Genomic DNA, 26,003 nt, shown 5'->3' with positions numbered 1-26,003 from the left:
TAGAAAGTAAATATTTTGCCTTAAATCAAAAGGAAACTACAGAGCTGTGTATTTTATATTCCAATGCCTTTGTTCCTTCTGTTTCATAATAATACTTTTGCAAGCTTCCAGAATATTTCCTTGAAAACTACCTGGTGATATTGGTTTACTAGGTAGAATAAATGATCCAGAAGCACATGCTACTATTTTATTCTAGAACTAATGCTGACTTTAAAATAGGCATTATGTAACCGACTATGTGAGTAGACCTAAGCTCTACTTTGATTAACTTTGCTGGCAATGAGGAATAAGTTAGATGGCTTTCTGAAACTACGCTCAGGTAAGTATTTTGATGAAAACTCATTGGTATTAACGTTTCTGGGACATTGGAACTATGATGCTTCTTTGATGAGAAGTTAAAAACTATGTATATTTAGGTTGTAGCTACCTTAAGAGTTTAGGATCACATAGCTGAATTTAAAGTGCTGATAAGATATGAAGGATCAAAATGAATCCGCCACAGGTATACATGTGTTCCCCATCCTGATTTGGCAAATCTAATACAATTATGTAAAGTTTAAAAAAAAAAAAAAAAAAAAAGAAACAGAAAAAAAAAAAAAAGATATGAAGGATCTCTAGCCATCAGGAAATAGGATAAGCTATAAAATAGTAAAGAACAATACTGCATAGGAACCTGGAATACTAGATCCATGAATCAAGGTAAATTGGAAGTGGTCAAACAGGAGATGGCAAGAGTGAACATCGACATTTTAGAAATCAACAAACTAAAATGGACTGGAATGGGCAAATTTAATTGCGATGACCATTATATCTACTACTGGAGCAAGAATCCCTTAGAAGAAATGTAGTAGTCCTCATACCAACAAAAAAGTCCGAAATGCAGTACTTGGGTGCAATCTAAAAACTGACAGAATGATCTGTTTGTTTCTAAGGCAAACCATTTAACATCACAATAATCCAAGTCTATGCACCAACCACTAATGCTGAAGCTGAAACTCCAGTACTTTGGCCACCTCATGTGAAGAGCTGACTCATTGGAAAAGACCCTGATGCTGGGAGGGATTGGGGGCAGGAGGAGAAGGGGACAACAGAGGATGAGATGGCTGGATGGCATCACCGACTCGATGGACATGAGTTTGAGTAAACTCCGGGAGTTGGTGATGGACAGGGAGGCTTGGCCTGCTGTGATTCATGGGGTCGCAAAGAATCGGACATGACTGAGTAACTGAACTGAACTCCATCAATTCTTTTTTTTTTTTCCGAAGCATTGTGATTTATTTTTTTTTTTATTTTATTTTTAAACTTTACATAATTGTATTAGTTTTGCCAAATATCAAAATGAATCCGCCACAGGTATAGGAGGATGGCATTGAAACATGTAAAGTATCATGTATGAAACGAGTTGCCAGTCCAGGTTCGATGCACGATACTGGGAACACATGTATACACATGCATCAATTCTTAAAAACATGGAAGTAGAAGACTTAGTTTTAAAATGAAGTGAATTTTAATTCATGAAAGAGAAATTTCTAATACAGGTATATAATATTACTGTGAAATATAGTTATTTCAGAAATCAAAATGAAAATAATGTACATATTTGTTGTTGTTTAGTCATTAAATTATGTCTGACTTATTTGTGACCCCATAGACTGTGGCCCACCAGGCTCCTCTGTCCATGGGATTTTCCAAGCAAGAATAATGGAAATAATGCCGTTTCCTTCTCCAGGGGATCTTCCCAACTCAGGGATCAAACTTGTGTCTCCTGCATTGGCAGGTGAACTCTTTACCAGTGAGCCACCTGTAAAGTCCAATACACATACAGAAATATACATATAGACTGCAAGACAATGCCTGTGTTTTAAAAATCAGTTCCAATCAATAAACATACCTGTTGTTTCATAATCTTTATCTGTTCTTTTTGCTTTCGCTTCTCCTCAGCAGCAATTATTGCTATGATGAAAAATCAAAGCACAGATATCATCAGAAAAGGAACAAAGAAGAGATGCCTCTTGTGAGTTACGCAATACTCACTCTTCAAGTTGATGCTACCATTTTTTTAAATTAATTAATTAATTTATTTATTTTTAATTTTATTTTATTTTTAAACTTTACATAATTGTATTAGTTTTGCCAAATATCAAAATGAATCCGCCACAGGTATACATGTGTTCCCCATCCCGAACCCTCCTCCCTCCTCCCTCCCCATTCCATCCCTCTGGGTCGTCCCAGTGCACCAGCCCCAAGCATCCAGCATCGTGCATCGAACCTGGACTGGCAACTCGTTTCATACATGATATTTTACATGTTTCAATGCCATTCTCCCAAATCTTCCCACCCTCTCCCTCTCTCACAGAGTCCATAAGACTGTTCTATACATCAGTGTCTCTTTTGCTGTCTCGTACACAGGGTTATTGTTACCATCTTTCTAAATTCTTTGACAAAGGAGGCAAGAATATACAATGGATTAAAGACAATCTCTTTAACAAGTGGTGCTGGGAAATCTGGCCAACCACTTGTAAAAGAATGAAACTAGAACACTTTCTAACACCATACACAAAAATAAACTCAAAATGGATTAAAGATCTCAACGTAAGACCAGAAACTATAAAACTCCTAGAGGAGAACATAGGCAAAACACTCTCTGACATACATCACAGCAGGATCCTCTATGACCCACCTCCCAGAATATTGGAAATAAAGCAAAAATAAACAAATGGGACCTAATTAACCTTAAAAGCTTCTGCACATCAAAGGAAACTATTAGCAAGGTGAAAAGACAGCCTTCAGAATGGGAGAAGATAATAGCAAATGAAGCAACTGACAAACAACTAATCTCGAGAATATACAAGCAACTCCTACAGCTCAACTCCAGAAAAATAAATGACCCAATCAAAAAATGGGCCAAAGAACTAAATAGACATTTCTCCAAAGAAGACATACAGATGCTACCATTTAAATCACAAACCTTGTTGTTTTTTAGCTTCTTTGGCAACCCGAGCCTGTTCCTGCTTTTGCAGTTTTCTCAAAAGCTTTATTTGTGCTGCTTGCCTGGCTATTTCTGAAAAACACAAAATTTTAAGCAATGTTATTAACAGCTTAATAACAACAAATTAATAACAACATAACTGCTCTCCTAAAAACAATAACTGTGAAACTGGTATCATCATGAAGGACATGATTTTTAAGAAAACTGCCAAACGTAACATTAGATACTCAGTAGGAAAATGGCAGAAAATGTCATATTCACTAGAAAGTGCCAATTTTTCATCAAATATTAGCCTATAGAATAAGAATGATGCTTCTCTTAATTCTCATTACAGAGGCTAATACAGAAACATTTTTTTCACATTTTGTGTAATCATCACTGAGTAGGAAAGTAGCTGCTAATATGTAAAAAAGTGATTTAGCTTCAGTCTTAAAAATAGTACATAGAAAAAGAATCCAATATAGACTAAAGTCTCCCAAACTAAGCATTTCAATTAGCTATATAAATAGCAAAGCTTCTGAATCTATTGATACTTTCACTTGTGAAGGAAAAAGACCCTCTCTCCTAAAAAAAAAAGAGAATGTTGATTTCTCAGGACAACCTAGTTCTCATACTTTTTAAGGACAAATGTATGAAACTGGGATAGAGTTACATAATTAATGGCCCAATTCTTCATCTCTTCCTCTATCTGTGCCATTTGCAATGTGGCTTTGTGGTTCCACTCATCAAGACGTGTGAGGAACATATTTTCTTGGCCCTTGATTTAGAGTTCAGCCATGTGATCTGCTTGGGCCAATAAAATGTTAGCAATGTGATGCAAGCATAAGTCTGAAAGTGTACTTGAACTCTTTATACCGTTACTCCTATGCCTTGCCCTTTATTGTGAGGACATATTCAGACTAGGCTGCTGGAGATTGGGAGCTAGTTCATTCCACAAATTTTAAAAAGTCCACTCAGGATCAGCAGAGATGCCTAACTGCCTAACGCAACACCAGTTGATTCCATCTGCACAAACAATTAACGCTTAGTGTTGTATGCCACTGAGGTTTTGTCCATGGTTCTTTCCCAGCATTATTGTTGCAAGAGGTAATATGTAATGTCATGCTTTATTCTGCTGGCAAACTTGATCAGAATATTTCTAATTATAAAAGTGGTGCATCATAATATCTTTCATAAAATCATTTTAGAAAATACCACTTTACATTAAACATTGTTTTCAACCTTGTAGCAGATGATTAACTTTAAGAAACTTATATATTATATTTACCAATAATGAAATTGATCAGGTAACATCTGAATTACTTGAGTGCTACTAATAACTTCTATCATTTATTGAACTATTGTATTAAATTTACACGATTTTGTTTAATCTTCATAACAACCCTATGAGACAGTCAACATTATACCCAGCTTATAAAATAAAACTAAGGGTCACAGAAGTTACAGAGCAGAGTTAAGATACATACCCTGGACTTTCTGACTTCATAGTCCATGTTACTACTTCTAAAGTTTAGAAGTATGTTACTACTTCTAAAACCTTTAAAGAAATTTGAGTATCTTGAGATTTTTGAAAGAAACATAACTCTATGTCCTTGTAACAGCTAAGATGAAGTTGCTTACTATGGCTGATTATCTATCATTAACACTTAAAAAAGGAGGCAAGATATGAGGGTTTGATATTATCCAGGAGACTTGAAGGATAGAAGCTGATGCTAGCATATACCTCCAACCTTTGAATAAGTTTTAATATTAAGTAGTTTTGAGCATCATCAAGAATTTCTGAGCCACATAAAAAGGAGTCTCCTGTTCATGAAATACTCTTGGAAATCGATATGTATAAACTGGGCTACAGAATTAGCAAACTCTGATAATAATACATATTAAGGACACTGCTTTCAACTAGGATAGATCCAGATAAACATTTTTTTAACATTTAAGATTAAAAGTTTTCACTAAACTCTGCTATAAAGACCAAAATCTGCCATAAAATATAAAGGTGTGTTGCAAAGCCTGTTAGTCGCTCAGTTGTGTCCTACTCTATGCCCATGGACTGTAGCCTGCCAGACTTCTCCATCCATGGGATTTTCCAGGCAAGAATATGGAGTGGGTTGCCATTTCCTTCTCCAGGGGATCTTCCCAATCCAGGGATCGAACTTGGGTCTCCTGTACTGCAGGTGGACTCTTTACCATCTAAGCCTCCAGGGAAGCCAAGGGGTTAAAAAATGTATTTTCTAGAAAATGTGGCATAAGTATGATGCTTTGTTCCCAGCTAAACTGATGCTCTCTAATAGCAGTTTGGCTTATTTGATTTTATCAATAAGGAAATAATCAATAAGGAAATAATAAGGAAAATTTTATCACATATATAGGTGTATTTTTGTATATGAATGTATCAGTCAATTTCAAACTCCACACAAGTTCACAGTAATTTTTAAAAACATTAGGAAGCTCAACTGATATTTTTTTCATTTTAGCAAGGAAGATACAATTTGGATTAATCATTTAAAATTTATGCAGCTTAACTTTTATATTACGAACAGTTAGAGAAAATATGAAAAAAAGAATACAAAAAAAAAAGAAAAAAGAAGTTAACTAGGGATACTATGGGGGAAGGAGAATGAGTTACAGACCTAGAAAATTCACTCAGGCTCTGTGGAATAAACAGTTTCCAATATCTTCTTATTTATTTGGTTTATGGTTGTTGAATATATTATCTATTGTAATGAACACTTGAAATATTAATTTGAAAAATATCTTTCATGGATGAAGAATTTGTAAATTTCAAATAAAAATTTATTTTGAAATAAAGTTTATTTTCACTTTGAATTAGGGCTATTCTACATATACCACATTTCTTTGATTCTAAGATGCATTTTTAAACATGTCTAAAATCACAATGTGTCTAAAAATTGGCAGCATTTTGCTTTCTTAGTGGAACATCTGAAATAACAGGACTTTGTATAGACTAAGGCATCTTGGATTCCACAATGTATGAAATGGACAGATGTTACTAGGTATCTTAGAAAATTTGAGATATGAATGGTATTGACCAATTAAGAAGCAGGTTTATTTAGACAGGTTGAAAGTTTTTTTTTTTATATTCAGATTTTATCAGATTCCCATATGTATTCTCTGAGATATTAGAAGACCTCTCATTTCACAATGCTTAAAAGTACAAAAAGTTTGCCTTTTTTTTTTTTTTTTTACTGTTTTGAATCTTTCTTCAAATTAAGTCCAGTTGTTTAGCCTAGTTGAATCCTTGTATGAAACAGAATCTTACGGAATCCCTTCAGGTAACCCCCTCAAATTGCTGAGTAGAAACCTTTTAGAAATAAAAGAGGGATAGAGATTCTTTGCTATTTTCCTTTCTTCCCAAGGAAAAAGCATGCATATTATACCACATTTACTTGTATATATTAATAATTATTTACTGCTAAATATTTAACATTTATATGCATGCAAGAAAGAACATACGTACACAATAAGGTCAAATGTAAAAGAATTTGCAAAATGCAACATAATACAACAAGGGAAAAACTATAATAGAATACAAACCAATTTGAAATCTTGAGGGAGAAAAAAACATCTGAGTAAAAGCTGAATAATTAACTTCCAATTTGAAAAAATTTAGTCAGTTTTATAAAGTTGCCATTTTGGATACTAAGTATTAATGCTACTTGTATAAGATATGCAAAACATGCATGAAGAGCCAATACTTTGGATATCAGTTAATTTCAAGCTTTCTTGTTTTACACACAAAAAACAATGCATATTCCCCAGTGTTACACATTCTTCAGAAAAGACAGTGGTTTACTGACAACACTAATTTTAAAAACTCATCATGTATGGCTCCATCAGTTAACATATTAACTTTCCTTTTAACCTTCACTAGCAATTTTTCAGGGGAGATAAGTCTTAAAAGGAACCAAGCAGAGTAACATGAAAAATATTTAACGAACATACTATGGCAGATAAAAACTTATACAACGTTAAGTTAAATTTCAGGCAGTTAACTTACATGCCATTGGCGGAAGTATGAATTAGTGCAAACTTTTTGGAGATAATATTTGTCTATTTACCCAAAGTGAAAATGAACATATGTTTTGATTCAGAGATTCTATCTCTAGAATTTTACACTATACATAGGCACAGCTTTAGAAGGATGTGAAGATTCGTGTAATATGTACTTACTGCAGCACTGCTTGTGATAGCAAAGATCAGGAAAGAGCTACAACAGTCATCAGAAGAAGACTACTTAAATGAAGTATGGTAGAATCATACACAGTATCACTTACTATTCCGCCATTAAAAGAATATGGTTGATTTTTAAGTGCTGATACAGAAAGATGTTCAAGATAAATTAACTGGAAAAAAGACAAGATGAATAGTATACATACTATAAGCCATTTATCTTAGACATCAAAAAGGATATATACGTAATTGTTGTTGTTTAGTCAGTAAATCATGTCTGACTCTTGGTGACCCATGGACTGTAGCCCACCAGGCTCCTCTGTCCACGTGATTTCTGAGGCAATAATACTGGAGTGGGTTGCCATTTCCTTCTCCAGGGGATCTTCCCTGGGATTGAACCTGCATCTCCTGCAGTACAGGTGGATTCTTTACTGCCACACCACCAGAGAAGCCCAATATATGTAAAACAACATATTTTATATGCATATGTACATATATGAGTATTTGAAGACATGTGTATGTAGGAGTGTATGTACATATTACCGGATAGACTAGCGAAATAATTGTTAATAATGATTCCACGCATTAATATTTTTTACAGAAGCCATTCTGTTTTATGAGTTTTTGTCACAGACATTTATTTTGTAATAAAAACAAAAGAGCTACAAAGAAGTCAATATTATTGTGCTGTTTACAATAAACAACAAACGTCATGCTTTCCCCCCAGAGAAAACCCATAAGAAATAAAATCCTGCATGTCTTTCAAGTCAGTTCTTATTACCGAACCTTTATTTTACATTGAGGTATGTGTATATACATGCTTGTGAATATAAGACACCAACATGTATGCTGATGCACATTCAGATAATCTTCACAAGAAGAGGCTTCCCAGTTGTAACTAGTAACTTAAACTCATAACAGGACTATTTTCTTTTAGTCAGCTTTTTCTGTGTCAGACATAGCCTGGGAACTTAATGTTAATAATTTATGTACAATTTTGACTCATAAGTACATCTGAGGTTATTATGAGTACTTTGTGCTTAATAGTGATACTTTCTGGTGGTCTTAAAATAAATATTTTTGAATTAAAACTACTACTTGGGCATTTTGAAAAGGTATGTAATATATGCATACTACAGAAGAACCCAAAGACTGGGGTTACATACCAGTAATTGGAGTTCTCTGACTGAAAATTTACTCCACAGATCCACATATCTTGGAGTTATTCCCTTGTACCACCTCAAGGAATTGGGGCTGTTAAAATGAGAATTTCCAGAAGGTTGGCACAACTTTAAGGCATGTGCCAAGTGCTGGTAGATTCCTTTTCAGTGCAAGCCTTAAAAGCTTGGGCTTCCCTGGTAGCTCAGCTGATAAAGAATCCGCCAGCAATGCAGGAGATCTGAGCGCGATCCCTGGGTCAGGAAGATCACCTGGAGGAGCCTACAGTCCATGGGGTCGCAAAGAGTCGGACATGACTGGGCGACTAGGCACACAGCACTTAAAAGCTTATCATCCACCTTTGTAATTCTAAACACACAGGGTATATTGTGTTTATGAGTACGGCTCTTCAAAGGAGCGTACCTAATCAAAGAACTCCGGTTACCAGTGGGACTTCTTATTTTTTCAGTTTTATTCTAACACAAATATCTCCTTTTCAGAAACTGAGAGCAGTGTCAATCATCCATAAGTCAAAAATATAAGAAATATTTATACTTTTTAATGTGATTATTACAATGTCAAATACATTATGTTTCTTACCCTGAGCTTGCAGTTTTCTTAGCAATTTGGCATCTGTGTTATCTAGAAATTCAGTGCTGCCAACATTTGGAGGCCGACCTTTCCGACGTCTTATCCTGGATTCCTCTCTTGCTCGCTGTCTATCTGGATTTGGTGGTCTTCCTCTACGACCTTCCATTGCCCTGATACGGGGAATGACATCCTCTTCTTTCAAAAGACACCACTGCATTCCCTTTTAATTAACATTTTATAGAAATAATGTATTATAAGCAAAATAAACACAAGTGGTTAACATGTCAGAAATAATTCTAGGAAAATTTGCAGATATTTTGAAATTTATAGAGCTATTACAACCTTTAGGGATTTTACTTGGAAAAACTAATACAATTATGTAAAGTTTAAAAATAAAATAAAATTTAAAAAAATAATAATAAATAAATTTATGTTTAGAATTATTCATGGACTTGTAACATTTTTTATATTCGTAATAAATTCAACTTTAAATACAGGGATTTCTATATATATATGTATAAACATATAAATAGATATTTAAAATCACCATTTCTGAACTATAATGACCATAAAGTTGGCAGATATTTAAAAATATTAAGTTGTGTGATGATACCTCTATGGATTTCTCTCATGGACTATCAGTTAAACCAAATATTAAGCTATCCAAATAACAGATGAAAGCTCTCTTTATAGAAACAATACAGTTAATACATCCAAGAAGGAATCTAAGAGTTAATTATCAGAATTTTTCAATACTTGATGAATACATCAAAGTATTGAACTTGAATGGTTGCCAACAACCAAAAAGAGAGACAGCTAGATAGACATAAATCTCCTGATGGAGATTCAATTCATCACCTATAAATTAGTCTTGCCCTCTCACAAAGGGAAATAAAATATATACTAGACTTAATTATTATAACTTCACAGGAAAAACAGGGTGAGAAGTATATGTTTAACTACACAGCAAATCCAGTCTAGGAAATTCTACAAACTTCAACAATTTCTTCAACAAATAAATTTCAAGAAGTAAAAAAAAGAAAGAAAGAAAGAAATAGGATGTACCAAAAAATCCCAATGTGTAGACCTTATCTAGATATTGATTTAAATAGATAAACTGTTCAGAAAATTACAGCAATTAAAGGACAATTTAATATCTGAACAGTGACTATTATTTGAAATCAAGGAACTATTGTTTCAAAGTGTGATAATGGTACATTTGAGATTTCCCACTGTAAGCCTGCTGATGGAAACACATTTACCAGCATAATGCTAATGTATTATAGGAATAATCCTGTGCAGTGTGTAGATACCATCAGAGTCTGGTTTTCATTATCCTTTGTATGTCAATCAAAACAAATATATTATTGTTTGTGATGAGCTGCTTTTCTCTTAAAAAACAACACTATTTTGCCTTATTTACAGTCCAAATCAATATGTTAAGATATTAGAAAGGCACCCTTTTAAAATAATCCTAAAATAATTCACTTATTTCTTTTTAAAGAAATAACTCATTTAGTGTAAAATTTGAGAAAATGTTTTAAATGTGCCTTTTTTCTTAAAAAGAATCTCAAATTAGGAATTTAGCTTGAACCATTGTGGGCAATTCTGCAACCAAAAGTAATTAAAAGTTCTTGAGTTATATTTTATGCCATGATACCTAAACTTGGAGCAAGGATTCTAAGAATATCTCACTCGAGAGGTACTAAAAAATATAAATACCATCCTGCTACCGTAATGGGTGACGGTTACATCCCACATTCCAAGCACCGTGCTTAGTTCCAGGCATTTCGATTATATTATGTTCCTTAATCTTCACAATAGTATTATCTAATACAGTGGATTTTATTGTATTTACTTTACAACTGAGAGAATTCAAGCCCACCTGAATAATTTCTTAAGGTATGGAGGCAACAAAGAACCGAACTGTGATTTGAACCCAATTCTCTCACTGTCATATGTGTGCTCTTAACCACCACATGTACTTTTTTAGTTGATGTTACAAAGATGTTCTTAAACTTGATAAATGACTGAACCCAATATTCAGCCATGAAAAGTACAGCCAAGATTATGGCAAAGCAGAACTGTGTCAGAAAAAAAATTAATGAATATAATCCATGTATACAATAATATCTATACCAACCCTTTTCTGTAATTTCCAGGTAAAAATAATTTCACAAATTAATTCTGAGGAAAATAAGGATTTATTTTTGCTAAGATTTCAATGAAGTCAACAGAAACAAGAGCTGTTACTAGCTCCATTTTCATACCATAAACCACTAAGAAGGAAGCAATGAAACCATTTTTATGTTCACCACAATGGGAAGCTTTTGATTAGTTCAGGTTTTCATTTTTCTGGTATGCTTTTAGGCACCAAGGCACTAAGCATCACATAAATTGAAAAATATAAAAGTGACATTTGTGACACTTGAAGTAGAAGAGAAAGACTAATAAAAGAGGCTGTAAAGGAATTTGCATTCAGTTTTTAAGGAATCTTATTAATAACAAAATCAACTTTTAGCCAAGAGATAAAGGGTTTGATCTGTTTTTCTGTTTTATCCAGGTACAATTTTACACTTATGTTTTATTCAGCTTAGTGTCAAAAAAGAAATGGAAAATGCTGGCGCCCAAGCTTACCAGACAATATAGTGACATTGTCATTTACATTTTTGCCCTTGACATTTCTAAAGTAAATGCTTTCTAAGGGAGTTGCATATATTGGATGGATATAATGTCTTTTGATTCCTGGATTTTAGAAAATAAGAAATGGATTGTTAGGAATCTGAAGCTTACAGTTTAATTCCCTCAGTAGCCAAAACTTACTCAACAAAAGAAAATTAACTTATTACTTTTTTTTCTTAGTTTAAGAATAACATAAAAGTTATTTTCATGAGAAAAATAAGAATTTTGTTGGATTTCCTTACAACTAGTTCACAGTTTAGCATTATGTCTATTGGCAGCTACTTTATGATATCAGAGCTTTATATACCATAAACTTTACAGCATAGGGATTCTTAATCTTAATAACAAAGTTTATTAATATCATATACTGAATAGCACTTGGAAGATGTTAAAGAGTAAGAACAGTTATCTATGTGTGGAGATGAGTGTCACCAATTAAAAGCAGTTGAGAAAGACACGGTTTGATACAATTGTTTCCACAATGCTGATGATGCTTTCCATTACTCATAGTATGTTACCCTCAAAGACTTAGGACTGTCAAATATCTCCTTTCTACACTTGGATTCATACAGTTGGCTTTCTAGTATGGGCCCTTGCCTAGCCATCAAAAATCCTACCTGGTAGGTTAGTGACATAAATTTCCAGACTTTTAGTTTTTTGGTACTGATCTCTCATGTTCTCAGTGTCCATATGTGCCCACAGCTATGTGACACTAGGTGTGACAGTTAACAGCAGAATTGAATTAGAATCCTGGTTGTTGACTAGCAGGCTTTTGTTCTTACTTGAAAAATAAGTGGGTCGGAGGTGGCCTGCTGCAGGGTTGGGGGAACTGAGTGAGCAGTGGATGCATGGGACCTTTTGAAGGAGGTCACCATTATCTTCATTACCTCTGCCATGGTCTGGCCCAAGATAAATAACAGGGGGAACAAGCCCTGCTCATCAACAGAAAACTGGATTAAAGATTTACTGAGCATGGCCCTGCCCATCAGAACAAGAACCAGTTTCCCTGTCAGTCAGTCTCTCCCATCAGGAAGCTTCCATAAGCCTCTTATCCTTCTCCATCAGATGGGAGACAGACTGAAAACAACAGTCACAGAAAACTAACCAATCTGATCACATGGACCACAGCCTTGTCTAACTCAATGAAACTATCAGCCATTCCAAGTAGGGACACCCAAGACAGACAGGTCATGGTGGAGAGTTCTGATAAAACGTGGTCCATTGGAGAAGGGAATGGCAAACCACTTCAGTATTCTTGCCTTGAGAACCTCATGAACAGCATGAAAAGGCAAAAAAATAGGACACTGAAAGATCAACTCCCCAGGTCAGTAGGTGCCCAATATGCTACTGGAGATCAGTGGAGAACTAACTTCAGAAAGAATGAAGAGATGGAGCCAAAGCAAAAACAACACCCAGTTGTGGATGTGACTGGTGATGGAAGTAAAGTCTGATGCTGTAAAGAGCACTATTGCACAAGAACCTGGAGTGTCAGGTCTATGAATCAAGGTAAATTGGAAGTGGTCAAACAAGATGGCGAGTGAAAATCGACATTTTAGGAATCAGTGAGCTAAAATGGACTGGAATGGGTGAATTTAACTCAGATGAACATTGTATCTACTACTGTGGATATCTACCTACTTAGAAGCTATCCCTTAGAAGAAATGGAGTAGCCCTCATAGTCAACAAGAGTCCAAAATGCAGTACTTGGATGCAATCTCAAAAATGACAGACAGGATCTCTGTTTGTTTCCAAGGCAAATCATTCAATATTATGGTAATCCAAGTCTATGCCCCGATCAGTAATGCTAAAGAAGCTGAAGGTGAAAGGTTCTATGAAGATCAGTAAGACCTTCTAGAATTAACACCCCAAAAAGGTGTCCTTTTCATTATAGGAGACTGGAATGACAAAGTAGGTAGTCAAGAAATACCTGGAATAACAGGCAAATTTGGCCCTGGAGTACAGAATGAAGCAGGGCAAAGGCTAATATAGTTTTGCCAAGAAAACGCACTGGTCATAGCAAACACCCTCTTCCAACAACACAAGAGAACACTCTACACATGGACGTCACCAGATGGTCAATACCGAATTCAGACTGATTACATTCTTTGCAGCCAAAGATGGAGAAGCTCTATACAGTCAGCAAAAACAAGACAGGGAGCTGACTGTGGCTCAGACCATGAACTCCTTATTACCAAATTCAGACTTAAATTGAAGAAAGTAGGGAAAACCACTAGACCATTCAGGTATGCTTTAATCAAATCCCTTATGATTATCCAGGGGAAGTGACAAATAGATTCAAGGGATTAGATCTGATAGAGTGCCTGAAGAACTATGGACAGAGGTCTGTGACACTGTACAGGAGGCAGGGATCAAAACCATCCCCAAGAAAAAGAAATGCAAAAAGGCAAAATGGATGTCTGAGGAGGCCTTACAAATAGCTGAGAAAAGAGGAGAAGCTAAGGCAAAGGAGAAAAGGAAAGATATACCAATTTGAATGTAGAGTTCCAAAGAATAGCAAGGAGAGATAAGAAAGCCTTTATCAGTGATCAGTACAAAGAAATAGATGAAAACAATAGAATGGGAAAGACTAGAGATCTCTTCAAGAAAGTTAGAGATACCAAGGGGACATTTCATGGAAAGATGGGCACAATAAAGGACAAAAATGGTATGGATCTAACAGAAGCAGAAGATATTAAGAAGAGGTTGCAAGAATACACAGAAGAACTATGCAAAAAAGATCTTTACGACCCAGATAATCATGATGGTATGATCACTCACCTAGAGCCAGACATCCTGGAATGTGAAGTCAAGTGGGCCTTAAGAAGCATCACTAAAGAAGAAAGCTAGTGGAGGTGATGGAATTCCAGCTGAGGTACTTCAAATCCTAAAAGATGATGCTGTGAAAGTGCTACACTCAATATGCTAGCAAATTTGGAAAACTCAGCTGTGGCCACAGGACTGGAAAGGGTCAATTTTCATTCCAATCCCTAAGAAAGGCAATGCCGAAGAATGCTCAAACTACCACACAATTGCACTGATCTCACATGCTAGCAAAGTAATGCTCAAAATTCTCCAAGCCAGGCTCAACAGTATGTGAACTGTGAACTTCCTGATGTTCAAGCTGGATTTGAAAAGGCAGAGGAACCAGAGATCAAATTGCCAACGTCCATTTGATCACTGAAAAAGCAAGAGAGTTCCAGAAAAACATCTATTTCTGCTTCATTGACTAAGCCAAAGCCTTTGACTGTGTGGATCACAAGAAACTGTGGAAAATTCTTCAAGAGATGGGAATACCAGACCACCTGACCTGCTCTTGAGAAACTGTATGCAGGTCAGGAAGGAACAGTTAGAAATGGACATGGAACAACAGACTGGTTGCACATTGGGAAAGGTGTACATCAAGGATATATATTGTCACCCTGCTCATTTAACTTATATGCAGAGTACATCATGAGAAACGCTAGGGTGGATGAAGCACAAGCTGAAATCAAGATTGCTGGGAGAAATATCAATAACCTCAGACATGCAGATGACTCCACACGTATGGCAGAAAGTGAAGAAGAACTTAAGAGCCTTTGATAAAAGTGAAACAGGAGAGTGAAAAAGTTAGCTTAAAACTTAACATTCAGAAAACTAACATCATGGCATCTGGTCCCCATCACTTCATGGCAAATAGATGGGGGAACAATGGAAACAGTGGCAGACTTTATTCTTTTGGGCTCCAAAATCACTGTAGATGGTGATTGCAGCCATGAAATTAAAAGACGCTTACTCCTTGGAAGGAACGTTATGACCAATCTAGACAGCATATTAAAAAGCAGAGACATTACTTTGCCAACAAATGTCAGTCTAGTCAAGGCTATGGTTTTTCCAGTAGTCATGTATGCATGTGAGAGCTGGAGTATAAAGAAAGCTGAGCACCAAAGAATTGATGCTTTTGAAGTATGGTGTTGGAGGAGACTCTTGAGAGTCCCTTAGACTGCAAGGAGATCCAACCAGTACATTTTAAAGGAAATCAGTCCCGAATATGCATTGGAAGGACTGATGTTGAAGCTGAAACTCCAATACTTTAGCCACCTGATGCTAAGAACTGACTCATATAAAAAGACCCTGATGCTGGGAAAGATTGAAGGCGGGAAGAGAAGGGGATGACAGAGGATGAGATGGTTGTATGGCATCACCCACTCAATACACATATGAGTTTGTGTAAACTCTGGGAGTTGGTGATGGACAGGGAGGCCTGGTGTGCTGCAGTCCACAGGGTTGCAAAGAGTCAGACACAGCTGAGCGACTGAACTGAATTATTTGAAAAAATTAACAGCATTGCAGTTTTTCCAGTGGCTCTATGTTTCCCACTTTATTGTGAAGTCTCCGCTTATTCCTTATCCCTGACTGTAGCTGAAGAGCATTTTGCTTAGTGTTTTATCTTTCTCAGACAATAAGCTTCTTTAAACTAGTGATCATAACTTCTATTTCTTTTATACTCTTCAGTTTCTCTATGAACATTATTTTTTCCTGAGAGCCAAGCCTTCAAGTTTATTTCTGTACTGATGTGTTCATACTTTCATTATGGAAAATCCATTTAGGGAAAATTTATTTGGGAAAAAAAATGCATGGAACATTAAATATCTCCCAAAATATTAATTTATAAGAAAAAGGCTCTTTTCAGTATGAGTGATATTTTTCTTTTCTCAAGGAAGTTCAGACATTAAAAAAAAATCTTAAAAAAGTATATCTCAAAGAGAGAAAGCAACATTTTTTTCCTAAGTCACTTTTAACTTGATCCTTCTTTGCATATTTTCTTTTCTTTGCTTTATTGGCCTGGATACAGTAGACATTCATTGACCTTTGCTGGTGAACTTCCTGGTTGAAAAAATAAACTTAATTGTTATATTTATGCTTAAATGTTTTGTTTTCTACAATTCACAAAAATACTTTGCAATGTAGATTATCATATATTTAAAAATAATCTTTGCCATTAACATTCTGAAACCATCATATATTTCTAACAAAAATGTGAATATTTTTTACCTTTTAACCTAACAATCTTATTAAGGTAAATAAAAGAAACCCTATTTTATATTACCAAAATCTGCCTAGCTCAACCTTACTTTCTTTTATTCTGACATTCAAAAACAAAATAAAATGAAAACAATCATTGATATTAGGTTCAACCAGTCCTTACAATATGATGGAGAAGTCTATAAGAAATATATTTACCATATTGCCTTTTCAAAGGAGTTTCACTGGCTAAAATAGTTAAAACAATTTCTTAAGAAGGTAGCTAAGCTAGTGTATCATGTGACTATAAAGAGTATATGGTTCATTTCATGAAATCTATCATCCTTAAAATCATGACTTTTATAGAAGCTGGTAGGAAGTGTTTGGTATCTAAGATCAGTAGATACTAACAAGTAGCCAGTTTTACAAATTTCTCACCACATTTGTAGACTGAAATAAACAAAACTGATAATGGATAGATTAAAGCCTCCCCCCCCAACTCCAATTTCTTGTGTCAACCCTTTCTTATTTAATTAGCAGCTTCTCTTTTTAATTTTAAAAAGGTAATCATTAGATTGTTGTCATTTAAGGATGAATTTACTAAATTTCAATAAATATGAACTCTCATGGTGGTGTTATTTAGTCGCTAAGTCATATCCAACCCTTTTGCAACCCATGAAATGTATCCTGCCAGGCTCCTCTGTCCATGGGATTCTCAGGCAAGAATATTGGAGTGGGTTGCCATTTCCTTCTCCAGGGGATCTTCCTGACCCAGGGATTGGACCTGTCTCTCCTGCATTGGCAGGCGGATTCTTTACCACTAAGCCACCAGAGAAGCCCCATGAACTCTCAGACCTCTCGTTTTACTGGACTATACACAATGAATCAATACTTTCAAAAAAGTTTGCTGTTAATAAATATATGTATAATCATTGTCTCAAGCTCAGAAATACTTTGCCAAAATGATTAACATAAAATAACTCTGCTTCTGTATTGTAGATATTATCTTCTAACAAAAATTATCATTTCTAAATTTCATCAGCAAAATATAGAGTACCACTGCTGCAAGTTTTTGATATATCTTGAACAAAATTAGAACTTATAGAACTGCTGTTGCAGTTGCTTTTTGGTTTTGGTAAGTTTAAGAGAAAAAATATGATGGAAGAAATATATTTTCCAATGTAAACATTTTATTAGGAGAGTGATTAAGAATATTAATGAATCTATAAATATAGCATTACATTTGTAATCAAACACCCAGAATAAATATATGTAGCTTGGAAAACTGTAGCAGTAACATTTAAAATCATTATGTAAAATTTCTATGTATTGAAAACTGAATGTTTAGCTTTTTTGATTATATGGGTAGATGTAATTATTTTTAAATAGGAAATTGTTTTTCACATTATAGTTGCAATACAAGCAAATTTTAGGAATTGTGAAACATGTAAGAACATAGGTAAAAATAAGATCCACTGTACCACCAACCATTACATCCATTATTAAATCTTTGACACATTTCCTTTCAGTCTTTCAATATGCATAGTTTTATTTTTTAATTTACGTACACCATCAGACCATTTATACAATTTGTGTTTACAAAATTTGTATATAAACATATACAGATCATCACTACTTGGAAACAGTGTCTTTGTCCCAAATTATATTTTATATCTTCTACAAAATTTAGGCCAATCAAAATTATTGGACATTAAGATACTTTAACAAAGACATGCAATCTTTGTTCATTTTCACAGAAAACTACTATATAATTATATACATTTCTAATTAACCATATGCTTATACATATTGATCATACACTGAATAAGTACATTTCTTTAACTACATGCATCTCTAATGAAGTAAACTTATTTTGATTACTTACCTTTAATTGTTGTTCTCTAAAAGTATCCTGAAATAAAATCAACTTATATTTTTTAAATTGAGAGAAGTGTTCTCAAAATTGCTAATATTTTCCCTTAGCAGGCGGCTGAAATGTTGGCAGCTTAACATAGTCTTGAACTAATAATTCATCATATTTCCTTGATTGGAACTGATCTCTCAATAAGACAATATGCTTTGGAAAACACTGATTACATTTAATAAAAAGTGAATGGATGTCAAAGAACATTCTGCTCTGCCTAATGAGGCTTCATAGATTGAGTCTAATTACCACTGATACAAAACTAAAGTCCTTTATGTACTGGATAGCAATTAGCTTTCCTCTCTAGAATAAAATTCTATTTAACTTAAAAACATAAAGATATCATTGGCATATTTAAATGAGATAAGGTTATATTAACATGAATGAAAAGATTAAAAAATGGGAATTTTAAAATAAAATCATTATTGCCTTCTAAGGTTTATGACTTAAAACTGCTCTGCTATATATGAAGTATATAAAATAATGCTGTAGTTCACTAAAATTCTAAGAATCTGGTAAGTTACACAGATTTTTAAGTTGAAAAAAGAAAAATCCTAGAATGTATTTCCATAAACAAGTTAAATCTCAGATGAATTTGTTTTGGCATTTTAGATTCACTAGTAAAGAAACAAGTGGATGTGGACATAACTTGTTTCATAAAAAGTCATGGATGACAATGGAAAATAGGTTACACAATGAATGTAAAAGATCACTTGTCAGATATCTTGAGTTCAGTTAGGTTTCTACCTGGTTGAGATTGTGTCATCTTGGAAAACTCCCTTAATCTTTGAGCTCTCAAAATGAATGACTCTCTTGAAGAATTAGGAAGTAATTTTTTACTTCTATAACTATAAAATTAAAGGGTAAGATAGTATGGAAAAACTTGCCCATTCACAATAGAAAATATTAATCACTAGAAGAATATCTTTCTGGGCATTATAGTGGAAAAAAGAAAAGTTCAATCAAGAAGGAAAATACCAACTTCAGTTGGCTAAGCATTTTAACCCTTTAAAACATTTTTATCCGTATGATTTCATTTTAACCTCATCATCATCCTATGAGGCAGAAGGAAAATTATGATTGTCTCTATTCTGCCGATAAAGAAACTGAAGTAAAAGAGGGCATGATTTTGTTGTTTGAAATCATAAAACTATTTCATGGATTAACAAGAATCTAGATCTCCTCACTCCATAACTAGGACTTCTTTCAATGGAGTTAATAAAGGGAATAATAAGTACATGTAGCTGAATCTAAGTATGGAATAAAGGCAAACCATTAAAGGAAACATAGGAAATGAGGTTTTAGTGTTAACTTCTTTGTGGTGATTGGTGAGGTTATGTACTTAATCCTTAAACTCAAAGAGAGCTGTGGTGATATTTTCATAAATGTGTGTAATTATTTAGAAATTCAATTTCTACAAAAAGGAGAAATTTAATTCATCCACTATTATGGAATTCCCCCTAACTCCATCAAAAAATTATCACACTTATGACAATGGATCATGTAGTATGGCATAATAAAATGGATAAGATCCTCCCCAAAACTAAGGCATATCTATCCTCTCTTAGACTGACTTATAAAAATTTTTTTTCCTATTCAAATTTTTTTTAATGTTTACCTTTCAGGGAACTAATGTTTTCCTATATTTCTAATGAACATGCAGATACTTTTATACCTGTGTAAACTATCAAAATTAATGACAGAATTAACAAACAGGAAAAAGTTTACTTAAACTTGAAGAAAAAAAAAGTCAAAGCTCCTTGTTACTGAAACACAGTATATTGAGGCCTTGTGAGTGTCTACAAAGTTATATGTATAGCTATAAGAATTAACTAACAAAAGGCAATGCTCCAGAGTGTAGTGAAATTTACTTCATTTAGGTTATGTTACTACTTTTTGGTTCAAAGACTGTACTTTTTAAAAAGTGGATACCTGCGGTCCATCTCTGGCTTCATAGAAGTCACCCACTCTTATTTTTGCACTGAAGCTGAAATTGTCCCTTGAGATATCCATTATTCCATTTCTGCTGAGATACTGAAAAAATCACATATTTTTCCACTTCAGGTTTTAATAATTACAACCCAGCTTTGATGTATAGCTATCTTCAGGACACTATGGTTTTGTATACTCTATTAAAGGGCTATGGATTTAACAGATCAATTTAGGTTAAGCACATTCATTAGTCTCACACAAGAGAATATTTTGTGTTAAAGAACTTTGACAAAGGAGTGTACTTTTTTTCCCATAAGCAAGCTTAATAGGCACCAAATGTGTGTTATTTGGTGAAAAGTATGTACCTTTATTACTTCAGGGTACTGCCTAAGTTTCTTTCCACATGGAGCATAATATGCTACTTCTCCTTGAAGGCGCCCTCCAAAGTTTCTTAATCTTGTCTCTCTCTGCCAGCTACACATAATAGAAATGAGGGTTATAACATATTTAGTTTTAAGAGAACTTTTAAAAATAAAAATTAAAAAAATTTAAGAACACATGCTCTTTAGACAACACAAAAAATACAAAGAAAAATATAAACAGTATACAATCCAGATACATTAAAATAATTGAGATTTTTTACTAAGTAATTTAACTGAAGTTAATCAAACTCAATTTACAAATATTAAACAAATATCAAAATTTTAAGAAATCACACTGGCATGACTTTGGGTATTTGGGCATGTTCAGTAATGTGTCAGGGTATATTGAATTTATATTTGAAAAGCTTTAAATGAGAAGAATAAAGCAAACTTCGCTCTCTGCTCTTTGGGGATCACGAACTTGCAGTGTGAAAATTCTCAGTTCCTATTCAACCATTTTAGCCAAACTCTGCTCAAGTCTTTCAGTTTTACCCACAGTGGCTTTCTGCTGCTGCTGCTAAGTTGCTTCAGTCGTGTCCAACTCTGTGCGACCCCATAGACGGCAGTCCACCAGGCTCCCCCATCCCTGGTATTCTCCAGGCAAGAACACTGGAGTGGGTTGCCATTTCCTTCTCCAATGCATGAAAGTGAAAAGTGAAAGTGAAGTCGCTCAGTCGTGTTCGACTCTTTGCGACCCCATGGACTGCAGCCCACCAGGCTCCTCCATCCATGGGAGTTTCCAAGCAAGAGTACTGGAGTCGGGTGCCATTGCCTTCTCCGACGGTGGCTTTCACCATCCTTTAAATCTATCTTCACAACAATTTCTGACACTCTTAACTGGGTCCCTGCTCTTTGCCAAATGATTTGCTTTTGCAACTTTTTCAATCATATTCCCACCTAGCTGCATATGATCCCATCCCAGCTCTACCACACCTAAACCCAGCAGTTAGGCTTAATTTTAGTTTTCTGATATATCAACCTCAGATATATCAGCTTTGCTCTTCTGTTTAATAAATACTGTGCAGTATATTCACTTCTGTTAGTAACAGTAGAGAATGAGAAATCAAAACATGCATAAATATGTGGGGCAAAAGCATAAAGATAAATCTTATTTTGCATACCCATATTCCAAAGGAATATGCAGTTCACGTTCATCTGTTACTCTTCTCCTTTTGGAAGTGCCTTCAAGAAAATTCAACCAGTTAACATAAAAGATTAGTTTATATACATGAAAAATTTTTGATAGTTTTGAAACTTTTCTTTGAATAATGTGTCTTAATGATTTGAATTATTTAGTGTTTTTCTGCAGTTTGTACATTATTTTTAGATTATTTTCAACAAAACACACTGTATAAAGTAGAGGTTTTTTTTTTTTTTTTCTTTTTGGTCTGCATGACATAATAGCTAGTATTTATTTCTCTCTAATGAAAAAGACGATGAAAGTAAAAAGGTAAAGCTTTCCTCTCATCTTGTTATTAAGGAAATGGCTAAAGAAGTAGAAGGAAAATAGCAGATAGAGGTTTCGGGAAACTATGTATAGTTGTTTTCTTTGAAAATATGTGTTTTAAGATGTTGAAAAATTTCAACAGTTGGATCATACATTTAAAAATAATACTGTAAAGTAATTAGCCTCTAATTAAAATAAATAAATTTAAAAATAAATAAAAATATGTATACAACTTCTATAGCCATATAAATCCACAGTCAAAAGCACTTTAATTAAACTACAAAGAATAGGATTATAATTATATGGAAAATTTTTCATGACAAAGATCAAGCTTCACCAATACAAATGGATACATCTTAAATAAGTTGGATATCATATTGGTTCATGTCAAGTGAAAACAAAACTAGAAATTTTCAAGAAAAGAGTGACATGTGTAAAACAATATATTATTTTACAATACATGCCTATATTTTTTTAGTTATTCAATTGAGAATAGAAATTTGAGAGTAATAATGCAAAACCTTTTAAAGAAGACCTCTAATAGTTCATAAAAGATCAAAAGGAAAAAAGATATGGCATGTTAATAAAATACTACTACTACTCACTAATACAAATGACACTGGCTATGTGTTGGGCAGACATGCAATTGTATCTTAAGAAAAAAAGTGAGCTCATTTTTGTAAATTACCAAAAAAAAAAAAAAAGTCCAACTGTCAGTCAAATTCTTAATTCTAGAAGTATAAAATGAACATAAAAACAGGAAAGTATTTAAACTCAAGGCTGCCATCAATCAGGTTCTTAAATTGGAAGCACAGAGGAAAAAATGGTAGTGAGTCATATCCTTTGAAAATACACACTGACCTTTCTTAGCCTAAAATCTAGCCCTTGATTCCAATGAGATCATCCCCAGAACACTGTATAAATAAGAATTCTTGTTATGGTTTGATTTCTACTTCACAATAATAAAAATAAAGTGTAGGTACCAGAGTGTGGACTTGAAGTAAGTGTGGAAGAAGGTGTGCCAAGAAAAGCAGGTGACTGGGATTCAGAACATAAGGCAGCAGGAGCAGAGCCTGGGGCTTTTGCTATGTGGAGGTTACGAGGTGTTGAGTGAGCTGTGAGACTGATGGAAGGGCTTTTGACAGAGGAAGCTGTTTTATTCAGTTTCATTGAAGTTTTCTCTCCTTCAGTATCACTATCTGATTCATCTTGGTCTTTATCATCATCATCATCTTCTTCTGATCCTTCTGTATCTGATTCTGAATTACTATCTGATTCTGGGAAGTAAAAGAAGCATTTGTATATTATAACTAGATAATCACCAACAGTTTGCAGTTTGTATCTAAATGGAATAGTTCAGGAATCAGCATTTTTGACTGAGAACTCAAATGAGCAACTTTTCTGAAGAGTAAATGTAAAAATTACTATCTTAAAACCTATTTGAGCACAAGGTATGTAGGCCATAAATGCTTAAAATTCTTCATTAAAGTAACTGTTTTACTCAAATCATATAACTTGAATCATAAAACAGTTCTTCTTTCACATGACACTATTCACATGATGAGTTTTCAAAATTATTTTCAATTTAATAAATAAACTAAAGTATAGAGGAAACAGAATTTTATTATTTAAATCAATAGATTTCAATAATCTGAGAAGTACACAAGGTTCAGTATGAGGAAGAGAACTCTGGAACTATCATCACTCGTTCTTCTGGGTTTTGAGGCAAAAGAAAACAATTTTGGAGGAGAGATACTTGGCTTTGGGGCTGCAGTTAATTCTACTCATCAAGCTTCTCAGGCTTCACAAAAGATTAGTATTACATAAAAAACTGGGGAGTAATTTAATGATTTAATAATTTAAGTTTGTGCTAGCAATGTAGTCCTATAAATTTGCATCTATTCCTATAGATATGTAAAACCTAATTACACAGATGATACTAGGCCTGTATTTTAATGGTTCCCAGAACAACAGCTTCTGTGGAATTGTGTTTTGTGTAGTACTAGCTACCCATATCGAAGTTCATTATAAAAGTTACCTTTGAAAGCTATTAATACTATGTATCATGCAAAGTTGCATTTATGGGAACCCTAGGAAAATATATTATTAGGAAAAGTTGTTCTTACCCTGAGCAAGTAGGTTGTTTTTACCTTATAGTCATTTTAAAAATTGTATAATTGATTATATTTTCCTACTTATATTGGGAGATAGAAAATTTAAAATTGGATTTGTGGCTGACGAGGAACAAATTCAAAAACTTTTATAATACGTATCTCATCTTTGTATTTAAATTTTAAACTATTTTATATTTTCAATCTCTGTGGAACAAGAAAAAAAGAGTTAAAGGGAAATAAAACAAGAAATTAAAAAGAAAATAAATAAAATCGGGGGTACTCTATATGTTATTAAATAAATTGTGTTGCTAAGAACTATTCATAGAGATTTAGGCTTTGAGGTATTTTCTGAATGACTGAGTAAAATTTTGCCTTTCTTTAAAACATCCAGTGACACAATTTAACAAGTAGCAGAAGAGATGAAAAAGAAAGGACAAATGAGTGGTCATGAATTAAATGAAAATTAAGCAAGTTCCTCAAGTTCTTATTCTTAATTCATGAATTACTTACAGTCATTTTAAAGTTATTTGTTTAGTGTTACATGAACAAGCTGAGAACTTAATTTAGGATTTTCAATCTCAATTATTCCTTTCCTTTACCACTCACTATAGAAAGGCACAGAGCTGCATGAAACGGTGAATGACAGCGATTTCAAATCTGTGGATTTGAAGAGCCTCTTTAAAATGTTTTGGTTCACAGGGCATTTAGAGAAACACTTTAAACTTAAGAATAGAAAACAACCTGATTGGCTGTCATCAGAGTCATCGTCTTCCTCATCTTCCTCATCTTCCTCATCATCTTCCTCTTCATCCTCATTCGAGTCTTCAGAATCTTTGCTACTAAGAATGTCTGAATCTGTTCCTCTAAACTGCTCCACTAGAGATTGTGCAGGATGAGAGTGAGGCTGTGTTTTCACTGTGTTTACATTGTTGCTAACTGCTTTTTCCTTCCCTTGACTATGCAGTATGGGAGAGGGAGGGGGTATGACAGTTGTCTGACTGCCAGGGGTTCTTCTTCCACTTGTACTCAGATTTACGGGTGAGGCAAAAGGGGCGCTACTTGCAGTAGCAATGTTCTCATTAATCTTACTCTGCATTTTAGTTTTGGTAGTAAGTGCCAGAGGAGCTTCTTGAATGACACTTTGAATAACTCCATTTGGTTGGTGATTACCTAAAAGTGCATTTGTCAAGAATGGATTAGGGTTGCTGTTTTCTAATGTCTGTTTTGGATGTGCTGGTGAACTAGAGGTTGGTTTTGGATTTGACAAAGCTGCAATAACCTTCTTCAGGCTCTTAGATGACTCCTGTTTCTTTAACTGAGCTGGGAATGTCTGTTTATATTGTTCCTGTTGAAACATAAAGTAGAATACAAAACAATAATGTATCATAAGAATAAAGACTTTTATTTGCCTTCTGTATCTGACAACAACTAATCATATACAAATTTAAATCATGATATTTAAGGGCTATAAACAAGTAGAAGTGATGACTAGTTGATTGCTGAACCTTGGCTAGACATAATATATTTAAAAATTTAGTCTTTCCCCTTCAAA

At 34.1% G+C, this 26,003-nt stretch overlaps 1 protein-coding gene across 18 annotated transcripts in view; it reads right to left on the bottom strand.

Annotated features, from left to right (window-relative positions):
* The window catches only part of BAZ2B (bromodomain adjacent to zinc finger domain 2B), a 416,357-nt gene that overhangs the window by 82,455 nt on the left and 307,899 nt on the right, over nucleotides 1-26,003 (bottom strand). For 13 of the 18 annotated variants that reach the window (XM_025261158.3, XM_044934877.2, XM_025261209.3 and 10 more), the window contains 8 exons: nucleotides 25,193-25,796; nucleotides 23,321-23,614; nucleotides 22,012-22,072; nucleotides 20,834-20,942; nucleotides 20,469-20,570; nucleotides 8,939-9,149; nucleotides 2,969-3,061; nucleotides 1,892-1,953 (listed from right to left, as the gene is read on the bottom strand). In XM_025261158.3, coding sequence (XP_025116943.3) covers nucleotides 1,892-1,953; nucleotides 2,969-3,061; nucleotides 8,939-9,149; nucleotides 20,469-20,570; nucleotides 20,834-20,942; nucleotides 22,012-22,072; nucleotides 23,321-23,614; nucleotides 25,193-25,796 — 1,536 coding nt within the window. The remainder of the gene's footprint in view (nucleotides 1-1,891; nucleotides 1,954-2,968; nucleotides 3,062-8,938; nucleotides 9,150-20,468; nucleotides 20,571-20,833; nucleotides 20,943-22,011; nucleotides 22,073-23,320; nucleotides 23,615-25,192; nucleotides 25,797-26,003) is intronic. The other 5 variants (XM_025261224.3, XM_044934871.2, XM_025261213.3 and 2 more) reach the window with 3 other exon arrangements.

This window comes from Bubalus bubalis, chromosome 2, assembly GCF_019923935.1.
Source record: "Bubalus bubalis isolate 160015118507 breed Murrah chromosome 2, NDDB_SH_1, whole genome shotgun sequence".
Classification (NCBI taxonomy): Eukaryota; Metazoa; Chordata; class Mammalia; order Artiodactyla; family Bovidae; genus Bubalus; species Bubalus bubalis.
The sequence above is the reverse complement of the archived record's forward strand: the minus strand, read 5'-3'. Positions and strand labels throughout refer to the sequence as shown.